We start from the raw sequence: 25,980 nt of genomic DNA, 5'->3' as shown, positions 1-25,980 counted from the left end.
ATCTGCTCTTGTTCCTGTTCAAGTGTTAGTAGGATCAGCGTCTGCACACCACACTGTGTGCTCACTGCCACGCCGGTCATTTCAGTTCCTCCGAATCGCTGATTGTATAGCAAGAGTGAGAATCGCTGGCGGTAATATGATATTAGCATGAGTTTTAAGATATGATTCCACTGTGATTTTTAATGACTTGCAACATGTTAAATATTGCACATATATGACATTTAGCTATGCATTGCAATTTATTGCATTTAACTGCGAGTTATGCTCCGAAACAAAACCGATATCTGATGATACTGCAATATTTTGAACATATATTGTGATATATTAGTATTTTTCTACCTAATTCACACCAATATTCCATTATGTGAGGGCTTTGGGCTTTGGCCTTGGGGCTCTGTGCATTTATACTATTGGTATGACCAGGGCAGTTTCTTGCTATCCGCAGTACAAGCAATTACTTAGGGCCCCTGAGTATGTTGTAAACTTCAATATCCAATATTGTTTTGTAGAAAACAACAGAGTCTAATTCATTTTCTGTTCTTGCATGCAAAAGAATATGGCTGGCGTGGGTGCAGGATATCGCTTGAGGCCCTGGATATGACTAACTATGTTTACATACACACCAATGATTTGATATCAAACTAACTGGGACCTTGAATCTCCAAAATGATGACTTTACCGGACATGGACAAAACATACTTTGCTTTTAATGTAAGTCAACAAAACCAGACTCTTTTCAAAGTTATTAAAAGTTGCATTGCCATTCCAATTAAATACATTCCGATTATAGATTAAGACTGAGGGGTATATTTTCACTCTACTCAACAATCTGATGGAAAATCTCTGTTTACATGCACACTACAAGTAATCCAGTCCAAAATACACCCATGTGTACAGTACCACTAAGTGTATACGTTATTACCCTGACAACCGAGCATCATGTAAGTCCAGTCAGAGTGAGACGAGCAGCAGTGAGCAGTGCTTGTGTTTTTAATGACTTTAAAATGATGTCAGACTCAGGAAAACATACTTCACATGTACTTATTAAAGAAGGTTGAGAAGAAGACGACGTGTTATGAGACACGTAAGCTGGACACCCATCCCAACGCTGTCTTTAAGAGCATAAACTTCATCTCCTCTGCAGACCAGCTTCTGCTCCATGTTGAACATTATACACTTTCACTATGATGTGACGCACATGCGCAGAACGTACTTAAACTTTCCAATTGGGAATATAATCAGATACAGACATTTACACAGATATTATTCTTATGTTTAAAGGATTATTTACAGGATTACCCATTTCGTTCAATCGGATAGACATTGTATCCCGAATGGCGTATACATGTATGTATTCTATTCTGATTGAGCAATTAGTCAGGTTATCAATGGATTATCAGGCTGCATGTAAACGTGGCTACTGTAAATGTCAAGAGGCATTTTCAAATTATGTCAAAAACTGAATAACAACAAAAATGGAGACATAAGGTTTTGTTCCAGCAACCATGAAATGATCTAAGTCAATGAGCACTAATGACTTTTGTGACATTTTTAGTCCCACGTGTGATGATGGGTGAAACTACATACAAGCTGCATCATGCATTATAAAGTCAGACTATGCTGGCCGGCAGGTAAATGACTAACCTTTTGTTCAGCTCTTGGTTCTGTCTAACTAATAGCTTCGTCCGGCTATTGTGGGCATGTAGACGTAGTTACTGATACCATCAATACTATTTTTTCACCAACAGTGTCACAATACAATGCTATACCTATTTTTCTCCCAGCCTAATTCAATAGCTGTTCCTCTCTCTGTCCACTCTCATTCCTTAGTGCATCTCTCCTTTTTTGGTCTAGTCTTTATGTCTACATCTGCATTCAAAGCCAGAAAGAAAATGCTGATTTTTTCATCATCAGACGGATGAGGCCGTGGGTAATTAAATCAGTTTGGTAAATTAAATTTACACGTACAGGCCTGTGAAATGCACCGGCGAAGTCCAACTAATTTCTCTGCCTCAGAGAAATCAGTCTTCACAGTGGACTTGGGAACATTTCTCATATTTTACGGAGGCACCAAGTTATCCATTTCTTTGCATAAAGATTTTTTTCTATTTCCATCATTAGAGTTGGGCTAGCTGGAGGATAATATATGGTGAACTTTGAAGCAGCAGTTTCGACAGGAATTAGATTTGAATTGTTGCGTATATGTGTAGGTATGTTGAAAATGTGGGATTATAATTTGAACAACTTTTGAACATTGAGTGGTTTTGGTGTGCTTGACTGACAAGATAACTGGATGTTTACTGCTTGTTTGTTTAATGCTTAAGTGCTCCTTAAAAAATTGAAAGCATTGACTTTCTTCTAGTAGAAAGATTCTCAACTTTCATTGTAAGAGTATGTAAAATAATACATTGATGTTGATGTATTCTGGGCTTTCACTTTAGATCAAATGATCATAAAATTTGCCACAATGCAAAGAACAGCTGTTTTATTCTGGCAGTGACGGCTTTCAAATCATCTGATATAAATATATCAGTAGGTCTAAAATCAAACAGGTTTGCATTACGATAATGATTCTGAGTTTATATGTGGAGACCAAATCCACTAATGCAACCACATTTTGTTGAAGAAATTGAGCACAAACAAGGTTATATTTAGCAATTAGATCAATTTAAATAGGTCAAATGAGCTAAATTTCTTCCTAATTTGTTTCATAATGACACTACACACCCAACAGTCAGCCTTCCTGAAGGTACACAGTAACACCTTCAGTGTTATCATTGAAAAAGGTGAAACTCATGGGCACTTTTACAGTGAATAAGTTATGAACAGTGGATTGAGGCCCTTTTTATTGCCACCAACAGAAGCCGCAATCTTAGAGTTAAGGGGCTGAGCAAATAGATTCTAGGTTGCTTTTCAAAATGCAAGAATCAAACAACAAACAGGGCATCAAATTATTAAAAGCGTACCATCCAGTCAATAATTAGTCGCTACACTGTCAAATGGACTGAGAATAACTTCTCCACATATATTCATGGGACATGGCACAGTTTAAGTGGCACCACTTTGGGGATTAGCAATATCAACAATGCCATTTGTTTGCTGTAACAATTAACAAGGAGGAAACAAAGTGTGCTAATATTTCAACACTGAACACAGCAATTAATGACTTGCTGTCCTAATGAGAAGCCATTCTTCTTCTAATTACTAAATCATAGACAGGGTTCGATTTAAAGGGGCAGGTGAGGGGATGCCACTGCCTTGGTCAAACAAATAAATGATAAAAAAAATTCCCCCTTGTAAATTGATCATCCCCCTTTCCATCTCCTTTTGAACTCTTAAGATCTTTATCTTTATTATTAATGTTTTCTTTCCATCTATATGTATAAATACAGGAGTTTTTCATGTAAAGCAAACAAGTTATCTTCAGGGCAGAGCATGCACACCTACAGAAGAGGTGCTAATGTAGAATCGCACACTTTTGTTGTGGAGTGTTTGGTACAACACGCACACCTGTTGTCAGGTTTGGAAGATTCGTGGTTCTCCTGCCAAATTGGGATAGTGTGAAAATGGAGCCATGGGAGAAAATGATAGAATTTCAGCTTCTGGTGGACACCTTCTGAGCAAACATTGGGCTGGAGATGTTTGCTAGACCTGGCAACCTTGCCTCCCTGTATGGAATAAACTCTTGAAAAAGAAAAGAAAAAGGTAGAATAATCAATGTTAACCAGTGAGATTGTATAAGTTAATCAGACTAACATACATTTTGAGGATTGTCTTAATATTTAGATAAAAGGTAAAAATAATATAATAAGCTGGCACTGCCAGCTACATATCAAGAATGAGAACCGACAAAGGATTGCTAATGTTATGGTTTTATTTTTTATGCCTGATTTTTTAAATGTCAGTGGTCATTGCTGCAGAAAGTTTTGTTAGGTGGAATAAATATATAGAACATAGTACACTCTCAGAAATAAAGGTACGAAACTGTACCCATGTCCATCACTAGGGGGGTACCCCTTAAGGGGTCTCAGTGTCTTTAGTCAGGGAACATAATTCAAGCTAATTTGTATTGATTCCACACATCCCAGTACAAATAGTACAAAACAGTACAAATACAAACTTTTCACCTGGAAAAACTTATTCACACTTAGTTCACAATTGGACTTAAAACCACTGGTGTACCTTTGAGGGAACATTTACATTGTTTTTACCCTGATGAACGAAAAGTGTACCTGCATAGAACCTTTATTTCTTATAGTGTAAGAAATGGCAGACTAATCACAATATAACATGGCACAATTACCCCAACACCCTCCACCACCTCATCCCACATAAGGAAATGCTCTGACCACCACCTTACATGGTTATTATTTGAACCCACACCACCCCCACCCCCCCCCCCACCCCCACCCTCCAAATGTCTGTACAACTTAACCACTGATCACATTGAAGAACAGCAACTGTTAGCTAGCTAGCTGTCTTTGTTTTGGCACTAAACGTTTACAGATAGCTGGCTAGCTAATGCTGTTGTGGGATGTTCTTGCAAGTTTTTCAAGCTAATGTTCCTCACAGACTGCATTGGTGGAATAGGTTAAGATAGCTTAGTCTCAGTTAGCATTACCAGTGGGTGATTAGCGTCTGAACCAACTACTGTAACTAAGTTCTTGGAGTTGCTTGGACTAAAAAGTTTTTCGAGGCAGATGTGTGAATGGGAGCAACTTTACTATGTAGAATTGAACTCAAATTCACAAAAGGACAACAACAAAAAAAAAAAAACAGCAATTGAAGGTGGAGAAACAAAAAAGGCAAGAGGACAAATAAATGTGGTCACTAGACAATCACTTGGGGCTAACATATTCAGTCTGTTCTGATATAAAAGTGGGATAAATAGATAAATGGATGGATACATTCCACATTAAAGGACTTTGTTTACACCTTGATAATTGAATTATCCTCCATTGTGATGTAAAACCACAGACCCTCGTAGAAGCCGCTGAGCTCAGTCATTTCTCAGTTCTCGAAATTTTCAACACATTATGTCCATGATAACTATCTGTGCTCCTCTGAGACCATTCTTTCACAACATGACCAATAAGGCGAAAAGCCCCGCCGGGTGTGTTGTTGTCCCTCACCCAACATGCCCCAGGTGGTGTCAGGACAATGGCAGTTGTAAAAAGGGGAAGGATGTGCAGCATGCTCATGAGGAGAAGATAAAGTTGGAAATGTCGCTAAATTCACCCCGTGCTCCGCAGGGACATATGTAAATGAGCTCGGAGGCAGGGATTGCCACACTTCGCTGCTCAGAGTCAACAAGCTACCTCCCTCTGTCTCTCGCTCATTCTCTCCACTCGCTGTTATCCTAAGTGCCTGCTTTGCATTGTTTCCTGTTTTCTTGTCCACACAAATAATTTAATTAGATGGTGAAGAAGCCTCCTTGATCAGGTGTGCATTGCCTGTCCCACTGTCTCCTTTTTATCAAGACGAGTGCCTTGTCATACAGAGAGAGAGAGAGAGAGAGAGAGAGAGAGAGAAAGAGAGAGAGCAGCAGCAGCAATCAATGCGTTTCATGCAAAGCTGAGTGCTTGGTGTTCAGCTTCTCTATAATGACTCGGAGAGGTCCTCTCCATGCTAAGAGGCGCTTAGGATTGCACTCCTAATAGTCTTGTCACTTGAGAATCCAGTTTCACTCTTTTGCAGTGTTAGCAAGCTGCAGATTTTAAATGACAGCAGCGTTCTGTGCCATCATGTGCCTCTGTAATTAGAGACATAACTGGAAGACAATGCAAAACAAGTAGGCCAGTGCAGCTTTTCACAAGCATTATATAGAATGTGCAGAAAACTGCTAGGGCCAGTGCTATTCTGTCCAGTGGTCTTTTATACTGATGCACTGAATTGGCATCATTCAAATGCATATGTCATTTCCATATGGATAAAGTATACATACATCTAAAAAAAAACAAACAAACAAAAAAAAAAACGCAAAAAGTCTGACAAAAGCTGTTGAATAACAGTAAAAGTATGTTTTCTCAATAACGGTAAATGACTGTAAAATACAGTCATTTAATGTCTTACAAATACTGCCTTTTACATAATTCAATCATTCATTTCAACTAGTTAACATGCAGTATTTTAGCATCATAATAAGAGTAACAACCATGAAAATAAACACAACTGTTTGTAAAAATAAAGGTGATAACTTGTGTTGTGAATTTATATTCTATTTCTGTAAATGAACAACAGCAGTGTTAAAATACAGTGAGTTTAAACGAGTATTGATCATTAAATTGTACAGTATTTTGACAGTGATAATACTTATTTTACAGTCTATTGCATCAACAATATTGCTATGAAACGTGAGTAAACTGAAAGACAGATGTAATATATTTTTGTTGTATGTGAATATCTATGCAGGTATAACATATATACACATATACAGTACTGTACAAACATCAGAGACCACCCTTTACTAATCTAAATTCCAGTCAAAACAGCCATTAAGCCATGTTCTTTCAGCATCAGAATAAAGAAGAAAATATTTGTTTAACTTAGATTACAGCTAAATATTATGCAAAAAATGTATAATTTTTTAGTATATATAATGTCCACCTTTTACCTGTATTACCACTTCCATTCTCTCTGGAAGACTTGCTTTCAATAATCTGCAGGGATATTTTTCCACACCTCCAAAGTTCAGTCTTAGAAGTTGGTTGCCTTTTCTGCTTCTCACATTTCAATTAATCCACATTTAATTGTATTGAGGTCTGGACTTCTTTGTTTGACGTGTCTGTCTCCTTTTCTCAATGAGGCTTCTTGACAGCTACACATCCTTACGGACCCACAGCACTGAGTTGTCTTCTCACAGTGGAAGGATGGCTGTGGATGTTTTCGGATCTGAAGCAGTTTGATTTTTTCCCCTCTCTCAAATATGAAAGCTTTAAGTGCTGTTTATCTAATGGGGGCAGTTTTGGTGGTCTATCAAGTCTTCCACGGGGTGTTGGGAATCCCATTTCATCTGTATATTATACATAATTGAAATTTAAATTCTGTGCATCACTTTTTTTCCATAAAGTAAATTGAGCTTTTGATGCTTTGGAGAGTTGATGGCCACCCCAAAAAGATGGAAGTGGCAGGAAAAAGGAAAAGAGAGAAGAGAATAAGATTCCTGGCTGTGATCAGAGAGAAGAGAAGGGTGACCAGCATACTGATGAAGAAGTGGAAAGAGAGCAAAAAAGGGAAAAATATGAAAGAGGCATGTGGTCGATGACAACCAAATGGCCTTTTATACTGAAGGGTGACTAACGATAAAGGGCATAGATATGTGACCGTCCAGGGGAGCAGACACTGCTCTGAAATAATTGGAGGACAGTGGATGACATTTCAAGCAACTTTATTCAACACTAAATAGATGAAAGGCGAGGGGAAGGTGCGTGCAGGTTAGCGCGACCGGCTAATGCAGAGAAAAGGCGGCTTTGAAAGCGGGTCTCAGCCACGCTTTGTGGGGGTGTGGGTAGTCTGCTAATGACTAGAAGATAAAAAAAGAGGAGGCCTGATGGATTCATGAAGCCTAACACAGAACAGTGTAGCAATAGAATATTTTTATCGGAGGAGAGAAAAGAGAGTGAGAGAGGAGTGCTGTGAAGCAGAAAGAGGGAAAGTCTGACAGCTTTCCGGTACAGGAGGATGACGGAAAAGGAGAGAGAGAGGGGAGGGGTAGAGTATTTGAGGGAAAGGGTAGCACAGGGGTGCTGTCAAGCCTCAAGCAAGCTCCGTTTAACAAGCTGCAAGACGGAGGGACAGAGGCTGCGTAAGGGTGGGGCTGCTTCAGGACGAGTCGAAGATGGCCTTGACTTAAAAATGGCCTTTGCTAAATATACTCTAATTTTCTGATTATGGTCTAATCCATGTTTACCATTATCACAGTTTGCAACATTAACATGATGAAATGCTACATGTATAAGATAATACATGTGCGAATGTCATTTTTTAATAGCCATAAGGCATTGCTGGTTATACATTTTTATGGAAGATCATTTCTGTCTTCATATTTTGCCAAAATAATTACTATTATTTCAAGATACTAAATCAGTATTTTGAGGATCATTTTGAAATCAATATTTTGACATGTTGCTGCCATGTTGGGAACAGGCTTTCATATAGTGTGGGGACTTCTAGATCTGGCTCTATATATCTAAAAAATCTTTGTTGAAATTGCAATTTTTTCACCAAAACGCAATAGTGATTTCAGTATCAATTGCAACAATATTGCATGTGTTGAATCTTGCAGTATGATTATTAAATATCAGCAGAAATCTGCACAAATTGTTATGATGCATATTTGGCTAACATTAGGCATCTTGTGGATTTTTGAGTGATTCCTGACTTTTTACTTATCCCGAACAATATTAAACCAAAGAAAAATGACTGATAGACGATGTACCCTATCTAACATTGATGTCTTTCTCAGACTGTTATCGAAGTATGTGGGCCCACTTTAATTCTTCACTTTGATAGCTAAATAGCTTATATATTAGCTTCATAGTTCATACCAATTAACTGATATTAGTGACTGTATTCTTCATTAAAACTGAATAATAAACTAGCAGTTTCAGGGGTTAAAAGGGAGTAACACAACTGTCACTTGATGCTATTTGAAGCGTTTCCTGCTACAAACATTCACATTTCCACTTACAAATATATTTCTGCTAATGACAATGAAATCACAGTGGGAAAGCAGGAATTGTTGCCTAGATCATAACTGGCCTTAATTAGGTCATCATTACATAACTCAGAATTGCTTATTACACATACACACACTTCAGATCTCAGATCAGAGCTTGGCTGATGCAGGTCGTCTTTATGCAGCACTTCAAAACAGTTCAAGAATGCCCACACCGATCTTTTCCACAGCCCTGCAGTCAAAAAGAAAAAAAGGAAAAGAAAACCTATATGCCTTCCATCCAGCCACAAAAGCATGAAGAGGCCCACCACTGCACTTATCTTTCTAAGGACAGACTAAAATGTCAACCCCTTCACCCTGCCAAAGCATGATTAGTTCCACCTTCCCTATTAGTGCCAGCTAATTTTGCGCAAGGCACATTCCTATGTTTAATTTATCAGCACTCCCAATTGCCTGGCTCCTCATGCTTGCGTTGGCTGATAGATAGGAATGGGTCCCAAGGCGAAGATATCCGCCAGTGGTGCTTTCTTCTCAGGCAGACTGCGGCCAGCCATTTCAGAGGAGCTATGTTGCAGAGCAGATAATATTTGAAGGCTGTTACCGAATCGAAGGGTTGTGTCTTTCTTATCTGTAGATGAGACAAGCAGAAGTTGCGTATGATTTGCCGGTTATCTTTTCTGAGACAAGTGACCCAAGTGACTTCGTATATTCGTAAGCGTAATGGATTAAGCTTTCCATTTTCATGACTGTCTCCTTTTGACTTGGTTCATGTTTCTTCTTTTCATAATAAAGCATGTGTGCTCTTGAAATCAAGCACCCTTATCATCCTCCCACCCTGGCATAATTGTTCAACAGATATTCAAGCGACTAATTCAATTATGGCTAAACTCTTTATAACAGCGCTTCAATAATGAAGCTATAATTAGCTCTTTTATGTGCAGCAGTATCATGGGATGATAAGTAGTTATGGTCTCAGCCGCAAAACTGACCCCCCCTTGTTCTTTGTCTCCTCTCCACAGGCGGCCGACTCTTGTGCCTGGTGCTGTGGCTGAACCTTGTGCCAGCGCTGAACGGCTGCCCGGCGAAATGTGTGTGCTACAGTGAGCCGAGGCCGACTGTGGCCTGTCAGCAGCAGGGCCTGTTCTCCATTCCCACCGAAATCCCAGTCCGCAGCCAGCGGATATTCCTCCAGAGCAACAAACTGACGGTGGTCCGTTCCACCAGCTTTAGCTCTGTGCATAATCTCACTGTCCTCTGGATGTACTCCAACAACATCAGCCACATTGAGGCTGGGGCATTCTATGGCCTGGAGAGACTGGAGGAGCTGGATATCGGCGACAACAGCAACCTTCGGATCATCAGTCCCTCGGCATTCCGAGGTTTGACCAAGCTGCACACCTTGCATCTGCACAGGTGCGGACTGTCTGAGCTCCCCGTAGGAGTGTTCCGTGGACTCTTCTCGCTCCAGTATCTGTATTTACAGGACAATAACCTTCTAGCCCTGCACGACGACACTTTCTTGGATCTGGCCAACCTCACTTACCTGTTCCTGCACAACAACAAGATCAAGGTGGTGACGGATCACATGTTGCGAGGATTGATCAACCTGGACCGCCTGCTCCTGCATCAAAACCGTATCATTCATGTGCAGCAGCGGGCCTTCAGCGACCTTGGCAAGCTTGCTACCTTGTTCCTCTTTTACAACAACCTCACTATGCTGAGTGGGGAGTCGATGGAGCCTTTAGTGTCGCTCCAGTACCTGCGGCTGAATGGGAACCAATGGATTTGCGACTGCCGGGCCAGGCCGCTGTGGGACTGGTTCAAACGCTTCAAAGGCTCCAGCTCTGAGCTCGAATGCCACCTACCAATCGCTCTTGTGGGGAAAGACCTGAAACGACTTAAAAGCAGCGACCTGGAAGGATGCGTCGAGACCAAGACCCGTTCTGGAAAGTTCCACTCCCTCGATGACCCCTTGGGAGAAAGCATTCCAAGGTGCTGTCTTTCAGATAATGACAAATCCTCCATCATTTCCAGTAAGTCCCTCCCTGACCCCTCATCTTACAACAGCCGCCAGATCACAAACAATCCACAGAAAGAGAAGGAGAACATATCCAAGACCAAGGTCCGAGAAGCGGAACGGATAAAGAATGACACCCGTGGCAAGCAAGGAGTAAGTCTCAATGATGGGCCACTAGGTACCCTTTCCAACAACCTCGATCAGTCTCTGGATAAACTCAACCCAGAACTGCTGGATGACCTGGAACCATCTACGGCACCATCCAAAAAGAAAAAAAAGTGCTCCAAAAAGCCTAAATCTGACCAGTCGTGTCTGAAGGGTCATGGATCTACACTTAGAGCGCTTGGCCTTCTCTTTTTCCCCATGTTTTGGTTGTCCTTAACCATGTCTTAGTTTAAATCAGAGCAAACTCTTGGATCATTTTTGCTCATGACAATGACACAGAATACCTACAGTAACCTACACAGACAGGCAGAGACTGTAGAAGGGGGATCGCGAGCTTGACCCACACGGTTGAGAATAAACAATAATTTACGAAGCTAAAGACACATTTAAAGAAATGGATGCCTTTACAGAACCCATATGATCTAATGTAAATAAAAACTCAGTGCCCAAATGTTTGTTCTATGTACTTTTAAATGTGCTGTGTTTAAGCAACACCGCAGAGAAAGTCCTCCTCCCCTTTACCTGCAAAAGCTTACACTGATCAGAAAGTGACTACTGTAGACAACCCACAAAAAAAAGAAAAGAAAGGAAAAAAAAAAACAAAAAAAAAAACAGAAAACGAAGCCAGAGAGCCGAAAGCACACAGGAATGTTGCGGGTATGAGACGAAGACGTGGTTTCTGTTCCCAATGTTTTTTTTTCTTCGAAGAGTGATACATTTGTTCAATACTGTTATGTTTTTTTATGTTTATAAGTATTTCAGTAAAGACAAATGTTTAATTATCCCCAAAACATGCAGAGTTCTGTTTGCGTCACGGCAGATTTTACTGGTGGCGTTTGTCGAAGGAATGCTGTCTAACTGTTCACTGAGATTGCGATGGAATTATAGATATGCATTTTATTTTGCTGGTGTACAAGCATAAATATATTACAAATAAAATATCTGATTTTGTATAGCGGGTTTGTTATTATACATTAAATCATTAAATACTAAATCTGAAAAAATCACCAAAAGTCCAGCAAACTGGAACAAAGTGAACTTTGGAAGTGAAAAGTGATAATGGTTCACAGATTAATTTCAGGATTAGCTCTTTGAGGACAAGATGCAATTAGTTAGCAGAACGCTGTATCGTCTAATCATCAAAGCCTGGGTGAAGCAAGGGGTCATTTTCCAATCAAGGGACAGGGCAGCATGCAATGTTCTGTTTTTGTGATTCATTATGGTGAATGTAATATGAGGTTCGATAAATGGCCTCCACATACCTGCTAATGAGTCTGTGATATATGAAGTGGGATAAAGAAATTCAACAAGCAAATTATTATGAATGTCTGAGGGATGTAGAATTACTAAGGAAATTTAGTGTTGAATTCAAGTGATACTTAAACAGGTGCTCAAAAGAAGCCATCGAAGCTGTTCGTATTCATTTCTAATCATCAACCAATGTCAATAATTAGGTAAGCTTCTTGGATAATGTAGGGATCTCTTTGGTGAAATGTCAATTCATTCATTGGCATAATTTATGGATGGCTATGACTACTTGGTAACACCTGCAGTGATTCAGATGTCATGTCCATAAATGTTTAATATAATGTAGAAAATACAGTTTAAAAGGAGTTTAAAGCCCAGCAAGGCCACAGCTGTTTCTATCTGAAAATGCCTGATGGGACTGTGAGATGGAAAGTGTCCAAGCTAGTGGTGAAATTAAGTAAAACAAACAAACAAAGAAAGTTGCAGAGCTAGAAAAGGAAGTTGGGAGAATTATTGACTAAATTAAGACGTTTGTGTTGGGTGAACTCTACTGTCTTCAAGTTGAGTTAACTCGAAAAAAGCTGTTTAATAGAGACAGAGCAGATCATTTGAGGGAAAACAATACGGGTTAACAGTCTGCAAAGTGTAAAAGGGCATGAATGGGTAATTGAGGGAGAGTATGTCTTGAAACACCTTTAACATAAATTGTTAACACCAGCCTATTTCAATACCCTTTCCCCTAAAGACAGGGTCAGATACATAGAAAATCAGTGTGGAAAAATGACCCCACAGAGTGAACAGCCATCACTTATTTTGACTTGTACTATTACCTGACCTAATCACCAGGTAGGCTAAACTAGTCACTATTGTCAGCTAATGTTAACTAACACTGTGATCAAAATCAAAAAAGTATTGATCAAGTATTTTGATAGCTACCTAGCATGCTAACCTAGAGCAAGCTGTCATAGCTGTATCTGGGGACTTGGATACTAATTCTAGCAACAAATATTCAGATAGACACATATAAAACTTTTTGACTTACACAAAATGTCAGCTGCACACATAGACATGGATACTATCAGGATCCCATAAAGTCCATGTGGCTAGGGAGCCCTCCTGCTTTAAGCCACCTATGATGTCTTTTTTCCTCGGATTTGCACCTTGGAATCCTGTAAAACCTTAAGTCAGGGTGTCTGATCTTATTTGCCGCGCAACCCACCACACAACAGCTTTTTGGCATATTCGCAATTTCAGTTTGAAATCAATATAAAAAATGTGGACAATGCAAATCAATGGAAAATGCAGAGTTGTTTCCCCCCACAGTGTGGGTGTGGCCTAAATGCATTCTGTCTCTATGAGTTACTTTCTTAGTTGAAATGACTTCTCATTTTTTATATTTTAGTTTTTTCATCTGCTGGACAATAGAGAGGTGTTCCTGATATTGATTGGTCAGCTCTGTATGTATGATGCTTACTTGTGGTTAATTCATGGTTTAATTTTCAAATTAAATGCATTGTTTAAAACTATGAAGCACCCTGTGCAGAGCTTTTCCAGTCGCTGTGCATGTTGCGAACAAGCATTCATGAAAGAGATTGAAAAGGCATCGTTTAAACACTCCCTTAGGAGTCTTGCCCAAGGACTTTTGCATGGTGCGCTTGCCCAGGAGAACAATCATTGGCCATTCTGCAGCATGGAGGGCAGGTTTATTACCCAAAGCATAACACTAAATACTTAAGAACAGAACCCGATGGGGATTACCACCTTGTTACTCCACAAAATTGTGCATTTATGAGTTATTTTGCTATGTTCATTATTAGCTTGATAGCTAGAACCTTCATTTCCAGCATCAGTGTAACATAGCTACTGTCTGGGTACTTATCATTTTACCCAAAATATATACACAGCAGTTTGGAGTTCAACACATGTATCCAGTGAATACCTAGAACCTGCTGGGCATTTTAGTTAAGTTTAGTTAAACTAAGTCTTGGAACTCACCATTGTGTTACCCAAAATAATGAGCTAGTTACTACCTCACACTAACTCAGTTACCATAATACCTAGAACTAAAGCTAAAAGAAAGACGCTGGAAGAAAGAATTACCACATAACAGGGTTGAACACATACATCACTGAATATATGAAGCCCAGGATGTTGGCCTTTTAGCATCAGGCTGGATGAGGAATCTTCATCCCATTTAATATTTATTGCTGCACTTGGCATTCCAGGCTTTAAATAATACTACAACATTTATGTGAGGACATTTACTATGTGCAGTGCCTCTGCAAATGGGCTGTATTTAAATCAAACAAACAAACGAAAAAAAAAAGCGTAATTGCCAGCATACATAACTTCCAGCACTTTTCATGTCTGAGCCATTATCCCAGCATGATCGTACTACAATTGTCATTTTAGAGAGGAACGTAATATCCCAGTGGGCACCAGGGGATTGATTTAATCATCAATAGAGTTTCTACTTGATTGAATTAGGAATGTTTTAAAGCTTGCATATTTTGATTGAATTTGATCTGAATTTCTACATAATTACACAGTATGCAATATTCTCTCTGCATCAGAATGACTTCAAAACATTTTTATTCTGATTACCTGATTTCCACACAATGGCACCATTCCATCAAGCATAACAAGGCCCGATGTTTTACTCTGGAGGCAGCATCCATTTGGAAATGATGAAAGACTGGATTTTGGAGTGGTCTAATTCATAACAAGTTGAATGTGTAGTTTGCAATAATTCATTTCATAAAATACCTCAGTTACAATTTGTTTCATTTATTACTTTAAGTAATCATAAATTCGAAGTTAGCTGGCAATGCTGGAAGTTAACACATAAACACTAACAGCCCAACACATTAACTGCTGAAATATATCACAACCTATTAGCCTAGAAGACATAAAACAACCACCAACCATGTCTGACACTGTGTTTTTTTTTATTATTATTATTATTATTCTTTCGCAAACTGTTTTTCCAATTTGGACTGACATTTAGTCTCCAACATGAATACACTCTTAAGCCGTTGTACATACTGAAAACACACAGTGACAGGCCAGGCTCCTCTCCTCTCTCCTAAGCAGATGGCACGTCTTGCTGTGATACGCTCATTGTTTGCGGATGATGACCCATTGCTTTGTCAAATCTGGCCACTGCTCAAGTCCCTGTCCTCCACATTTAGCTACTTTTGCTCGCCCTGCTCCATGGGACTCTGGCGAGAGACACAGATATACACTCTGCGGTTAGTACAGCCTGTGGAGACCTAGTCAGTAATCCCACTGCTTACTAAACACACTAAAATCAGCTCATCCCAAAGAAAAGAAATGCCAGATTTCAGACAATAGAATGCAATAAATGTTGTGCCATCGTCATAGAGCCAGACACAGGGGAGGCCATGATTCTGCTGTGAGTAGTGCTCTTTTATTAACACCATGCAGAAAGGCACATACAAAGCACTGAACCCATGGGGAGGTCACCACAAGCTGTAGGCTTCAACCCCCTGGTGACCAACCCCCAACACAAAACACCCACACACCCCTGACATGGAATAACAGAACACATACACATACATTTAAACTAACAAACAGAGACATTAACAACATTAATGTCTATTTTACAGGGAGCCCATGAGCCCATATTCAAAATAACAGAATACGTTTGGTTTATAGTAGCGTAAAATTATGGATTCAGGCATATAATCATATCTACTAAACATCTGTGATGGTGCTAATGTATTATTTGTGTGCACCGAGTTGATCTGTTGATCTGTGCCCAGAGGTTGCAACTGAGGTGCAAGTGTTAGCATGCCTAATTTCATTAATATGCAGTTTAAGGGGTGGCACTACTAAGGCACAAAAATATTCAACTAAAATTATTTACATTTTGAAATTTAAATGCAGCATAAAGCAGCTTCACAAAGTATAAAATAGCAAATAATCAATGTAAAATCAAAAGACAGAAGGAAGTAAATAACTTTTTTTTGCAAAATTTGAGGAGTGAGGAGAGGCCCTAGTACAGAGCCTTGAGGAACACCATATTAAATAGAGGCAGTGACCATGCAAATTGAAACTTTGCATGATATACTAACCTGAACTGCCTCCATGAACACAGAAAAAATGTTTTATAACACTGATGGGAAGTAGCTGCAAGAGAAGTAGAGTGACAAAGTAGAGAGAAAAAGAATATTCCAGAAGCAAGCTTTTCATTTTGCTTGTTTCTTCAGACCTTGCAATCTACTTCCAATTGCATTTATTTTCTTCACAATGCTTTCTCCCGCCTCTTGTTCTTTTAGCAGCTGGGATATTTGATAGTTTTCTCACCTCCTTCGACACAACTTTCAGTTCCTCCAGCAAGATTTTTTTTTCTCTGTCTGCTTTCCTCCATGTCTACAACTGTTCAAAACATTTTCTGAGTGGCTCTGTATATCAGTACTCTCTCAGTTTTATTTAGTTTGTAGTTAACCTCATTTAAATGGCAGCTCATAGGAAATCAACCATAAAACCATCTGCGCTGTTTACAGTTTAGCATGTGTCAAATGTTTTTGTACACTCCATGAGAAATATGGCTCATAGGTCTTCACTGTAACATTTATGGTTGGTGTTATTTCAGAGTGGACTGGTAATGAAATTCAACAGACTTGCTTTTGCACACTCATGTGGGATGCTACATAATGCTCACTCGCCTAGCTCCAGTCCCATATGGTTCCTTCCAAGAGGTAGATCTTCGAGCATGCTAAATGCATCCATTTTGACAGCATTGCTTAAAATTCATTATTCATGAATATGCAAATGCACAGCAGTCAATGCAAAGTGTAAACATTTCATTTACCGAATGTACAAAAATTATGCCTGCAATATTAAAACAGCACAGGGTGAAGGCAAAGTCAAAAACAGTCTGCGCTGTATGGTGGGAGATGTTTTTAAATGTATTGACTTAGGTTGAGAGAGAGAGAGCTGTCTAGGGGATTGCATGGTCGCTTTTGATGTTTTTTTTTTCCACTCCTCTTTTTAAGAGTAAAGGTCACTGGCTCCAGTGTCATCTGTCCTGGCTGACTCCACTGACATTCTGTGTTTTTCATACCTCATGGCTTTGAATGAAAGTGAAGGTGACCATCCTTCTCTCTTCATCACCCTTCCCTATCAAATAATACGATCTACACTTTGCATTTGGCTAAAATATATGGCTAATTTGGATCCCTAGTCCCTAAATAGTGCACTATGCAAGTCTAGAAGTAACAACCTTTACACCTAATTAGTGCATTGAATATCTAAAAGAGAGCCATTTGGAATTCAGTCATATGATGTATGACTCCCTGTTTACCATTTAGTGCGCTATTTGAGTGAGGAAAGTCAGAGTTTCATGACTTACATAGTGCACTATGTAGGGATTAGGGAGCCATTTGAGACTCATCTTAATATTTTAGGGTTACTATTTTGAATGGTCCCTTGTAGATGATTAATACACTCTTAACAAAGTATCAGTAACACATCAACAACATATCAGTGAAGTAGCAGTAGTGAAGCTTCTGAATACATTGAGGTAAATATCTTGCAGATGTTCAGTTGATACATTACTCACATTAAGTAGATGTATTGTTGATAAGTTGCATTAAGTACTTTCATTACACGAAAGCTAACCTTGCCCAATCTCAACCAAAACCTAACCCTAGGCCTAAAATGGCCCTAATCCTAACCTTAACCTCAACCTAAAACTTAATCCTAATCGTAACCCAAACCTTAAACTTAAACTAATCCCTAATCCTAATCCTGGCCCTAATCCTTACTTTAACCTTAACCTCAACCTAAAACCTAATTCTAATCCTCACCCTGGCCTTATTCTTAACCTCAACCTAAAACCTAATCCTAATCTTCACCCTGGCCCTAATTCAAACAGTAACCTTAACCAAATCCTAATCCAGTTAAGATCCAGTTGCATAAAGGTCTCAGCAGTGTGTTGATAACAGCTTGTTGAGGATGTTGAGATGGTCTGTATTAAACCTGTTACATGTTCAGCTCCTCTCAGGACCTCTTATACGGTTAATTAGTTAGTCTCTTGATAATCTACTGAACGTATTCACCGCTGATATGTTGTTGATGTTACTGAGAGTCTGTTGAGTGTTTATTTCATTTAAAAAGGACCACTCAAAATAAAGTGTCACCTATTTAAGTATCCTTATTGTCATTACGCTTACATGATTTGCATAGTACAACAAAACTCTTTTCTTTGCAATAAAATGACGTCCCAGGAGCAGAGAGGGTTAAGTGCCTTACTCAAAAGCCCAACAGTGGCAACTTAGCAGACCCACATATTGAACCCTCAACCCTGTGATCAATTACCCAGGGCTCTAACCACTTAGCTGCCGCTGCCAGAAATGCATATCATCATTTATTTTACAAAAGAGGGGAACCCTCAGGGCCTTCTAGGCCTTCAGTGAAGGCCTAATGATTTCTGGGAACTAAAAAATGCATATCTGTAATTTTTAGCTAATTTTAATCAACAGAATCATGCTTTGCTCTGTATTACTGTACTACTCTTGCTTGCTCTGCAAGCATTACAGTAATACTCTTGTTTCATTATTAAGTTTAGGATGGAAACAAAAAAAAGATCAATTATTGAAACACCTAGCAGAAAATTGGCCAATCAGGAATTATTTTCCCTGTGGGGTCTAGGTAGATATAGTTAAGCAAGCTCTCTGTATTGGTTAGGAGTTTAAGAGCTGAAGGCCTAATGCATTAGATTAACCATTAGTATAATTAGTGACAGAAGAATCAACAAATCATGTTTTGTTTTCCAATAGGCGGGGCTAATTTTGTAAGACAAAAACATCAACTCTAAGCCTTTTGGAAGTTTGGAATACGTCACAGACTCTATATGAGTGTGTTTAATCTACAGCTGCCAAAACCATTCAGGTATATTGCCATTAGCTTAGTGCTAACAAACTACTAGAATACAATAGGGATGCTAGGAGGAGCTAGATTTATTGTAAAGGCTATGTTTTCCATGTATTTTGACCAAATTTGAACTTTTATGGCCTGAACTGAAGCCCTTGCATGGTTTACAACCGGTCAGCCATCATAACATTGAACATTTTGACATCTGTCATGATAATTAACGGTAACAGTAATATGACACTGTAATTTGACTGGACATAATCTGTTATGACAACTCATGATGGCATATGACATCTGCCAAGACTTGTTTATGCCCTGGTTAAGTCAATGATACATGTATCAGGATATGTTTTTCTCTGATATAAAAGGAATAGTTTGGTCAAAAACGCTCATGTTGCTAATAGTGAATAAAACTGTACAGCTACTAATTAGCATTATGCTAATATCATCATACTAATTGGTAGTTACTAGCTTACATTCATCCTCAGCCACATTAGCAATGCTTTGGTCTGGTTATTCCTTTAAGCTGCTCTAAATGGGGTTCTAGGGCTCTGAGCTGTTAATGATGACAGAGAGGGATTTGCCATACTGTGCAATGGTAATTATCAGGGTTTCTTGCTCTGTCCTGGTGGAGTGCTGTGGGCACATACACAGAAGCAAAGCCGTATTTGCATCACCCGCCCCAGGCACCTGCCACTGCCTTGAGAAAAGATGAAAATGAGTTTGTTTATGCCACCCACTCTGCATATGTGACAGTATCACCCATCAACAGTCAACACAAGCACAAAAAAGGACAACGCTGTACATTTCTGGGCCTTTTGCTATTGAGGAATCTTTTAAATTTGCTTGCAGACACATATGCTGAGTACTGCATAATCAATATTGCCTGTGTATTATTCTAGCTAGTCAACATTTTGTGTACTATTATGTATCTATATGTTGCATTTTAGGATAATGTTGCACAATACATTATTTGCTATTATTTATCTTCCCAGTGTCTTTGCAGTAAGGATATATCGAAGCAGACAGCAGTATGCAAATTAGCCTTTAACCAATCACTGAGCGTTTTAATGCATAATTTAAGCAACCAAATATGTTCTTGGGGTGGATTAGATGACTTAAGGGAGTCACATGATCCAAAAAATGTCAAGAATAATGCAAATCTTTACATCAGCAGGGCCCATACCCTACAATTTTCTTGTATTTTATTTATTTCTATGTGGTCTACTTATGTATAGGTGGGTTTTTTATCCATAGCCCACCACCAAAGAAAGGGCAATGCTGTAAGCCATTCCTATAGAGGAATCTTTTAAGTTCATTTAAATGCAAATGAGCTTTCGTTACTTTGCCTTTACGACACCTATGCAAATGGCCTCTGTTCTGATTGGCCCTTTATTGTGGCTGACCAAGCATTGTGGACTGAAACATTGCTTATAACTTCAGTGTGAATGGGCGAAGCTAACTGAGTGGGCGGACTTGAACTTGCGAGAACTGTGAATTCAATTAATTAAGAATGTGCTAGTTTGGCAGCTTGCCAAGTTCATACGGATGCTATGGACAGGGGAGTGGACAGTACATTGAATTAGTTTTCAACAATGTAGGCCTTTAAAGTATTGCAATATGTGGCAAAATGTAACCGCAATGTAATGTTACATCTATATCATGCAGCCCTAACAAGAGGCAGTTTTGTGATTGGCTGAGTGGACATATCTGGTGGTGAGAGTTACCCAGGGCCGATAATCTGCCCAAATTAGGAGAGGATCTTATGGAAAATCCTTTATCTCATAGACAGCTAGGGGATTAAACACGGAGGCGATGAAAATCCCAGCAAGCAGACATTGTTGTTGATTAACCCACTGGAACAGAATTACTGTGAAGAATTGAAAGGGCATTGGGCTGTGGTCAGGGTCAGCAAGCAGGAAATAAGTGGACAGTCCTGTTTCACAAACACGCACACAGGGGCAGTCTGAATGCACAGTGCAGCACAGAGCAGCATGTAAATGAGGAGCAGTAATTGGGGTTATGGGTGTTCTGCAGACCTGCTGCCTTGGTAGCGAGAAAATCGAAACGGTTCAAATTAAGCTAAAAAGCTGCTTTAAATCATAAACATGTGCACACAAACATGCCACCAACATGCATATAGCACTCTCACAAGCCAAAGTATACCACAAGACCATGAACGCACAAAAACATGGACTCTCAAACACATTAAAGTGGAAAAACATCTGCATAATTCAATCACTGAGATGTAAACAAGGTCATTCAGAGCAGTGTGAAATGAAAACATGCATTGTAAAGAAACCTATAGAGATTTTCTTTAAGGTGGTAGTGATAGAAACCAAGGGTTACAATGTCTACAGCCCACTGTAGTCATTTTATTGATTATCCAAAAGTTTTATATGTAATGTTGATCATTGTTATTATGTAATAATTATTTTGTGAGGGAGCTTTTAGAAGCATCAACATCTTTGGACATCTAGGTTCTGTCATCACCACTGTGACCAACTCTGACTCGGTAAGTTTCTCTAGGTGTTAGTGTATATATTAATGTATATTAATATTAATTGTTTCATTTTTTTTAATGGTGAGGTTTTCACTGCTATAAATGTTTATTTTTCTGACAAATTAATATATGTTTTCACAAGCATAACACATTGCCAACTGACCAATGCTGAGAAGGCCACACTTCTCTTCGTTGTTGTTGCTACGTACACTATATGGACAAAAGTATTGGGACACACCTCTTAATTATTGAATTCAGGTGTTTAATATAGGTCTATTGCCAGAGGTGTTTAAAATCAAGCACCATGCACTCTGTCTTTACATAAATTAGTGGAAAAACAGGTCATTTTAAAGAGCTCACTGAATTCAAGGGTGGTACTGTAATAGGATGTCACCATTGCAACAAGTCGGTTTGCAAAATTTCTTCCCTTCTAATGTCATTTCATTGTGACTGGCTGAGAGGTGTGTCAATCATAATTTTGGCAAATATAAATTAAAAAGAAAAAAAAGCAACATAAAGGTTGTCATTTTTATTTACTGTATTAAACATGTATGGTGTTGTGATGTAAAAACCAAAATATGTATTGTATTGTGCATAATAACACCCCTAACATAGATTCACACTCTTAAGTCTTCTTCTTGACACTGGCCTTGATCCAGCCTGAAACATTCTCTCAGCTCAAACCTCTCGAGGTCTACACTCAGAGACAACAGCGACAGGAGTGTTTGAATTTGGCATGTGGGATGAGTCCCCTGGTCCTTCTGGAACAGTCTAGAAGATCCCCTCCATTCTGGAGGCAGAAGTAGTCAAATTAATCTCAGTCATGCTGGATTTTCCTCATTAGGAGTCAATGTTTATCCTCAAATCACAATAATAAAAAATTATCTAATTATCTCCCCCCTCCCATCTGCACTGGCAGACCCGTTGCAGCAGGGACTGGCAGTTTGGCATCAAAACAAAACATCTTTATGGTGGAAAGATACACTCCATGGTTGAGATTTGGAAAATTCAAGCATTTTTGTAGTTTAGCATCAGCATTAATTGCTTTTGGCAAGCTGGTTTAAGCAGTGTCACATTTGAAAATGTCTCTAGAATATTGATTTTTTAAAGGTACATATCATGGAAAACAGATTTTCCTTGTTTTTACTGAACAAGAGTGTTTGTTGTTGTATGAAAACATTGTTAACATTTCATAACAAACCATTTACACCTGAGTACATATTCAGAAACTGTTTTGAATTCATTGTTTTTGTGATGTTTCTCATTGTCCATTTTATCAGCTCCACTTACTAAATAGATGCACTTTATACTTCTACAATTACAGACTGTAGTCCATCTGTTTCTCTGCATACTTTGTTTGCCCCCTTTTACCCTGTTCTTCAGTGGTCAGGACCCCCATGGACCCTCACAGAGCAGGTACTATTTGGGTGGTGGATCATTCTCAGTCCAGCAGTAACACTGATGTGGTGGTGTGTTAGTGTGTGTTGTGCTGGTACGAATGGATCAGACCCAGCAGTGCTGCTGGAGTTTTTAAACACTGTGTCCACTCACTGTCCACTCTATTTGACACTCCTACCTTGTTGATGCACCTTGTAGATGTAAAGTCAGAGACGATAGCTCATCTGCTGCTGCACAGTTTGTGTTGGTCATCCTCTAGACCTTCATCAGTGGTCACAGGACGCTGCCCACAGGACTCTGTTGGCTGGATATTTTTGGTTGGTGGACTATTCTCAGTCCAGCAGTGACACTGAGGTGTTTAAAAACTCTGATCCACTCAGACCAGCGCAACACACACTAACATGCCATCACCACATCAGTGTTACTGCAGTGCTGAGAATGATCCACCACCCAAATAGTACCTGCTCTGTGAGGGTCCATGGGGGTCCTGACCACTGAAGAACAGGGTAAAAGGGGGCTAACAAAGTATGCAGAGAATATATATATATATATATATATATATATATATATATATATATATATATATATATATATATATATATATATATATAGTGTAGCTGTGCATTGAAATGTGTAGAAGTGTATTCTCTGCAGAGGATCAAAACCAATGTCACTTGACCAGGGCCACACAAACTTTTACATATGACGGTACATCCGTCTTAAAAGCACAGCAATATGAGCAGCCTGTCTATGGGATAAGAGATAAAGAGAGGTTCAAATATTGTGGTAAAAAGTACTTTTTTTTGGTACTTAAACCAACACAAACTTTGGAAGTGGAAAAAAATTAAATACAACAAAATCATAGAAAATGGGCTTTTTAATACTCTGGGTTTTCAAATATTATAATTTGGAGGAACTCTGAAGGCTTTAACCAAAAACATGCAGAGAGGGGTTTGCAGAGATCACACACTAAAGAATAAATGTGAAAGACGAAATTTGTTTTTCAAAGCAAGCTGCAATTTCTAAACCAATTAAGCATTGTCAAGCTAAATCCCACTCTCTTCAGAGATTATGGCTGTGCAGTTAATCGCTCATCCTTACAAGATGTCTAAAATGCCTTATTGTGTCAGAGAAAACGTATTGGTTAAGGCTTAGGTTTGATTATCCCAGTGATATAGTCTTCACTGTGTCTAAAGGCCTATACAATATCTAAACCATACCCTCCAGATGCTCCTGTAAAGCTGAGGGTTTATTTTCTTTTTGTAAACCTCTAGTATAAGATCATAAAAGCTGGACAGGTTTTTAGGTCAGTAATAGCTTTTGAAATGACAAATTCACTATATGACACAATCCAAAGAGTTATTCTGGGCCATCTGAAGCAATATTTTGGCCCTTTTAGGAATTGAAACAAAGTAAGACCAATATTTTTTCTTACCCAGACTCTTTACAACCTTGATGATATGTCTGAGAGTGACGTGCACCTTTAAAATGAAGATTGCTAAATGGTTCTTCCCTTAGATGTAAAGTTCTAACAACAATCTTCAACGTTATGTTATATACTGCAAAAAATGGTATCTTGGCAAGTGAAATTATCTTAAATCTAGTTGATACATCTAATATTTCTCATTTTAAGATTGTTGTAAACTTCTAAGAGTATTTAACTCATTTCTAGACTTGTTTTACTTGTTGTAAGTGGTTTTAATCAGGGAATTTACAGGGTGTCCCAAAAAAATTGACATCATCTGAGATGTGAATATCTGAGTAACTACATGTCCTGGGCAAATGAAATTAAATAGGCTTCATGTTGAACAATACCAGATTTATTTATCAAAATTCGAACAAGAAATTCAGAGGAATGTAGATTTTATAACCGATTTCACAGCTTCACAAATGGAATATCTTCCGATACTGGCGGTCGTCCAGACCCCTCTGCCCTGCACAGACAGCCTTCTTCTTTGAATTTTTTTGTGCCATGTCCAAATCTGCTTTCCAGTTGGTGCATTTTTATTGAATTTTCTCGAAAATGCACGCTGCACACTCTCGTTTGATTGTGTTCGAGCATATTCTAACACACAAAATGCCTTTTCATTTCCAGTGAACGCCATTCTTCAACCTGAAAAAAAACATTACAAATTAAACTTGGTTAGTTTTTACACATTTTGTTAAAATTTGAGATCATTTGAGGGAGAATTGGCTGTTATTAGACTACAAAATCATGTCAATTGTTTTTGGGACACCCTGTATATTGAATATATTGGCAGAAAATTTGCTTGTTTCAAGAAATATGCTTGAAACAGAAAAAAGGAATGTGCCAATACAGTTTGCTAATTTGATTTACTAAAATAATTTAAAACAAGCAAAAAAAAAGAGTATAAATATGTAAAATCATCTTCCAATAAGCTTACAACAATCTTAAAATCAGAAATATTAGATGTATCGACTATATATAAGATAATTTTGCTTCACAAGACACTATTATTTGAAGTGTTTGGAGGTTCCTTAAACTTTTTCATTCTTGCTCTTTTTAAAAATGCTTCTTTAAAGAACCACCCAATGAAATGTTACTTAGGAAACCCAAAATGGTTTTTCTGTGGCATCACTACATCACTGTCACCTTTATTTTTTAACAGTGTGAGGCATTCCAACACTCATTTTAGGTGTACATGAAGAGGGCACTCTTTAAAAGTCATGCAATTTTATGGCAAATAAAATGACCTGGTCAAAGATGTGATGACCCAAGGTCTCTAATCCCTCACAGGTCAGTGTCATTAGGATTTTGTAGGAGATCCAGCGTTAGAGTTGCTAACTGACAACACAGAATTGCCCTCTGATACTGAAAAGGCAAGAATATGCAAATGTGCCCTTTAACCAATCATATTTTCATTGTGTACTGAAAGAATCCCGATCAATCTCAGATGTTGTTTTGATCAATCAAGAAACTCAGATTCTGATTTATTTACAGTGGTGGTGATAAGAACCAGGGCCTGCAATGTGTACAACACAAATATGGCTTTGTTATGTATTTTCCAAAACCAGTGAACCAATAAACGTCTTTTGAGTTCATATATAAAA

The 25,980-nt window shown here is 38.7% G+C and overlaps 1 protein-coding gene across 1 annotated transcript in view; it reads left to right on the top strand.

The window, feature by feature from the left end:
* Positions 1-11,812, top strand: part of rtn4r (reticulon 4 receptor) — a 104,555-nt gene extending 92,743 nt beyond the window's left edge. Inside the window, exon 2 of the mRNA XM_036598792.1 lies at positions 9,697-11,812. Within this exon, the coding sequence (XP_036454685.1) occupies positions 9,697-11,087 (1,391 nt within the window). The 3' untranslated portion in view covers positions 11,088-11,812. The remainder of the gene's footprint in view (positions 1-9,696) is intronic.
* Positions 11,813-25,980: the final 14,168 nt, after the last annotated feature.

The sequence above is a fragment of the Colossoma macropomum genome, unplaced genomic scaffold, assembly GCF_904425465.1.
Source record: "Colossoma macropomum unplaced genomic scaffold, Colossoma_macropomum, whole genome shotgun sequence".
Classification (NCBI taxonomy): Eukaryota; Metazoa; Chordata; class Actinopteri; order Characiformes; family Serrasalmidae; genus Colossoma; species Colossoma macropomum.
This window is presented reverse-complemented; position numbering and strand designations above follow the sequence as displayed.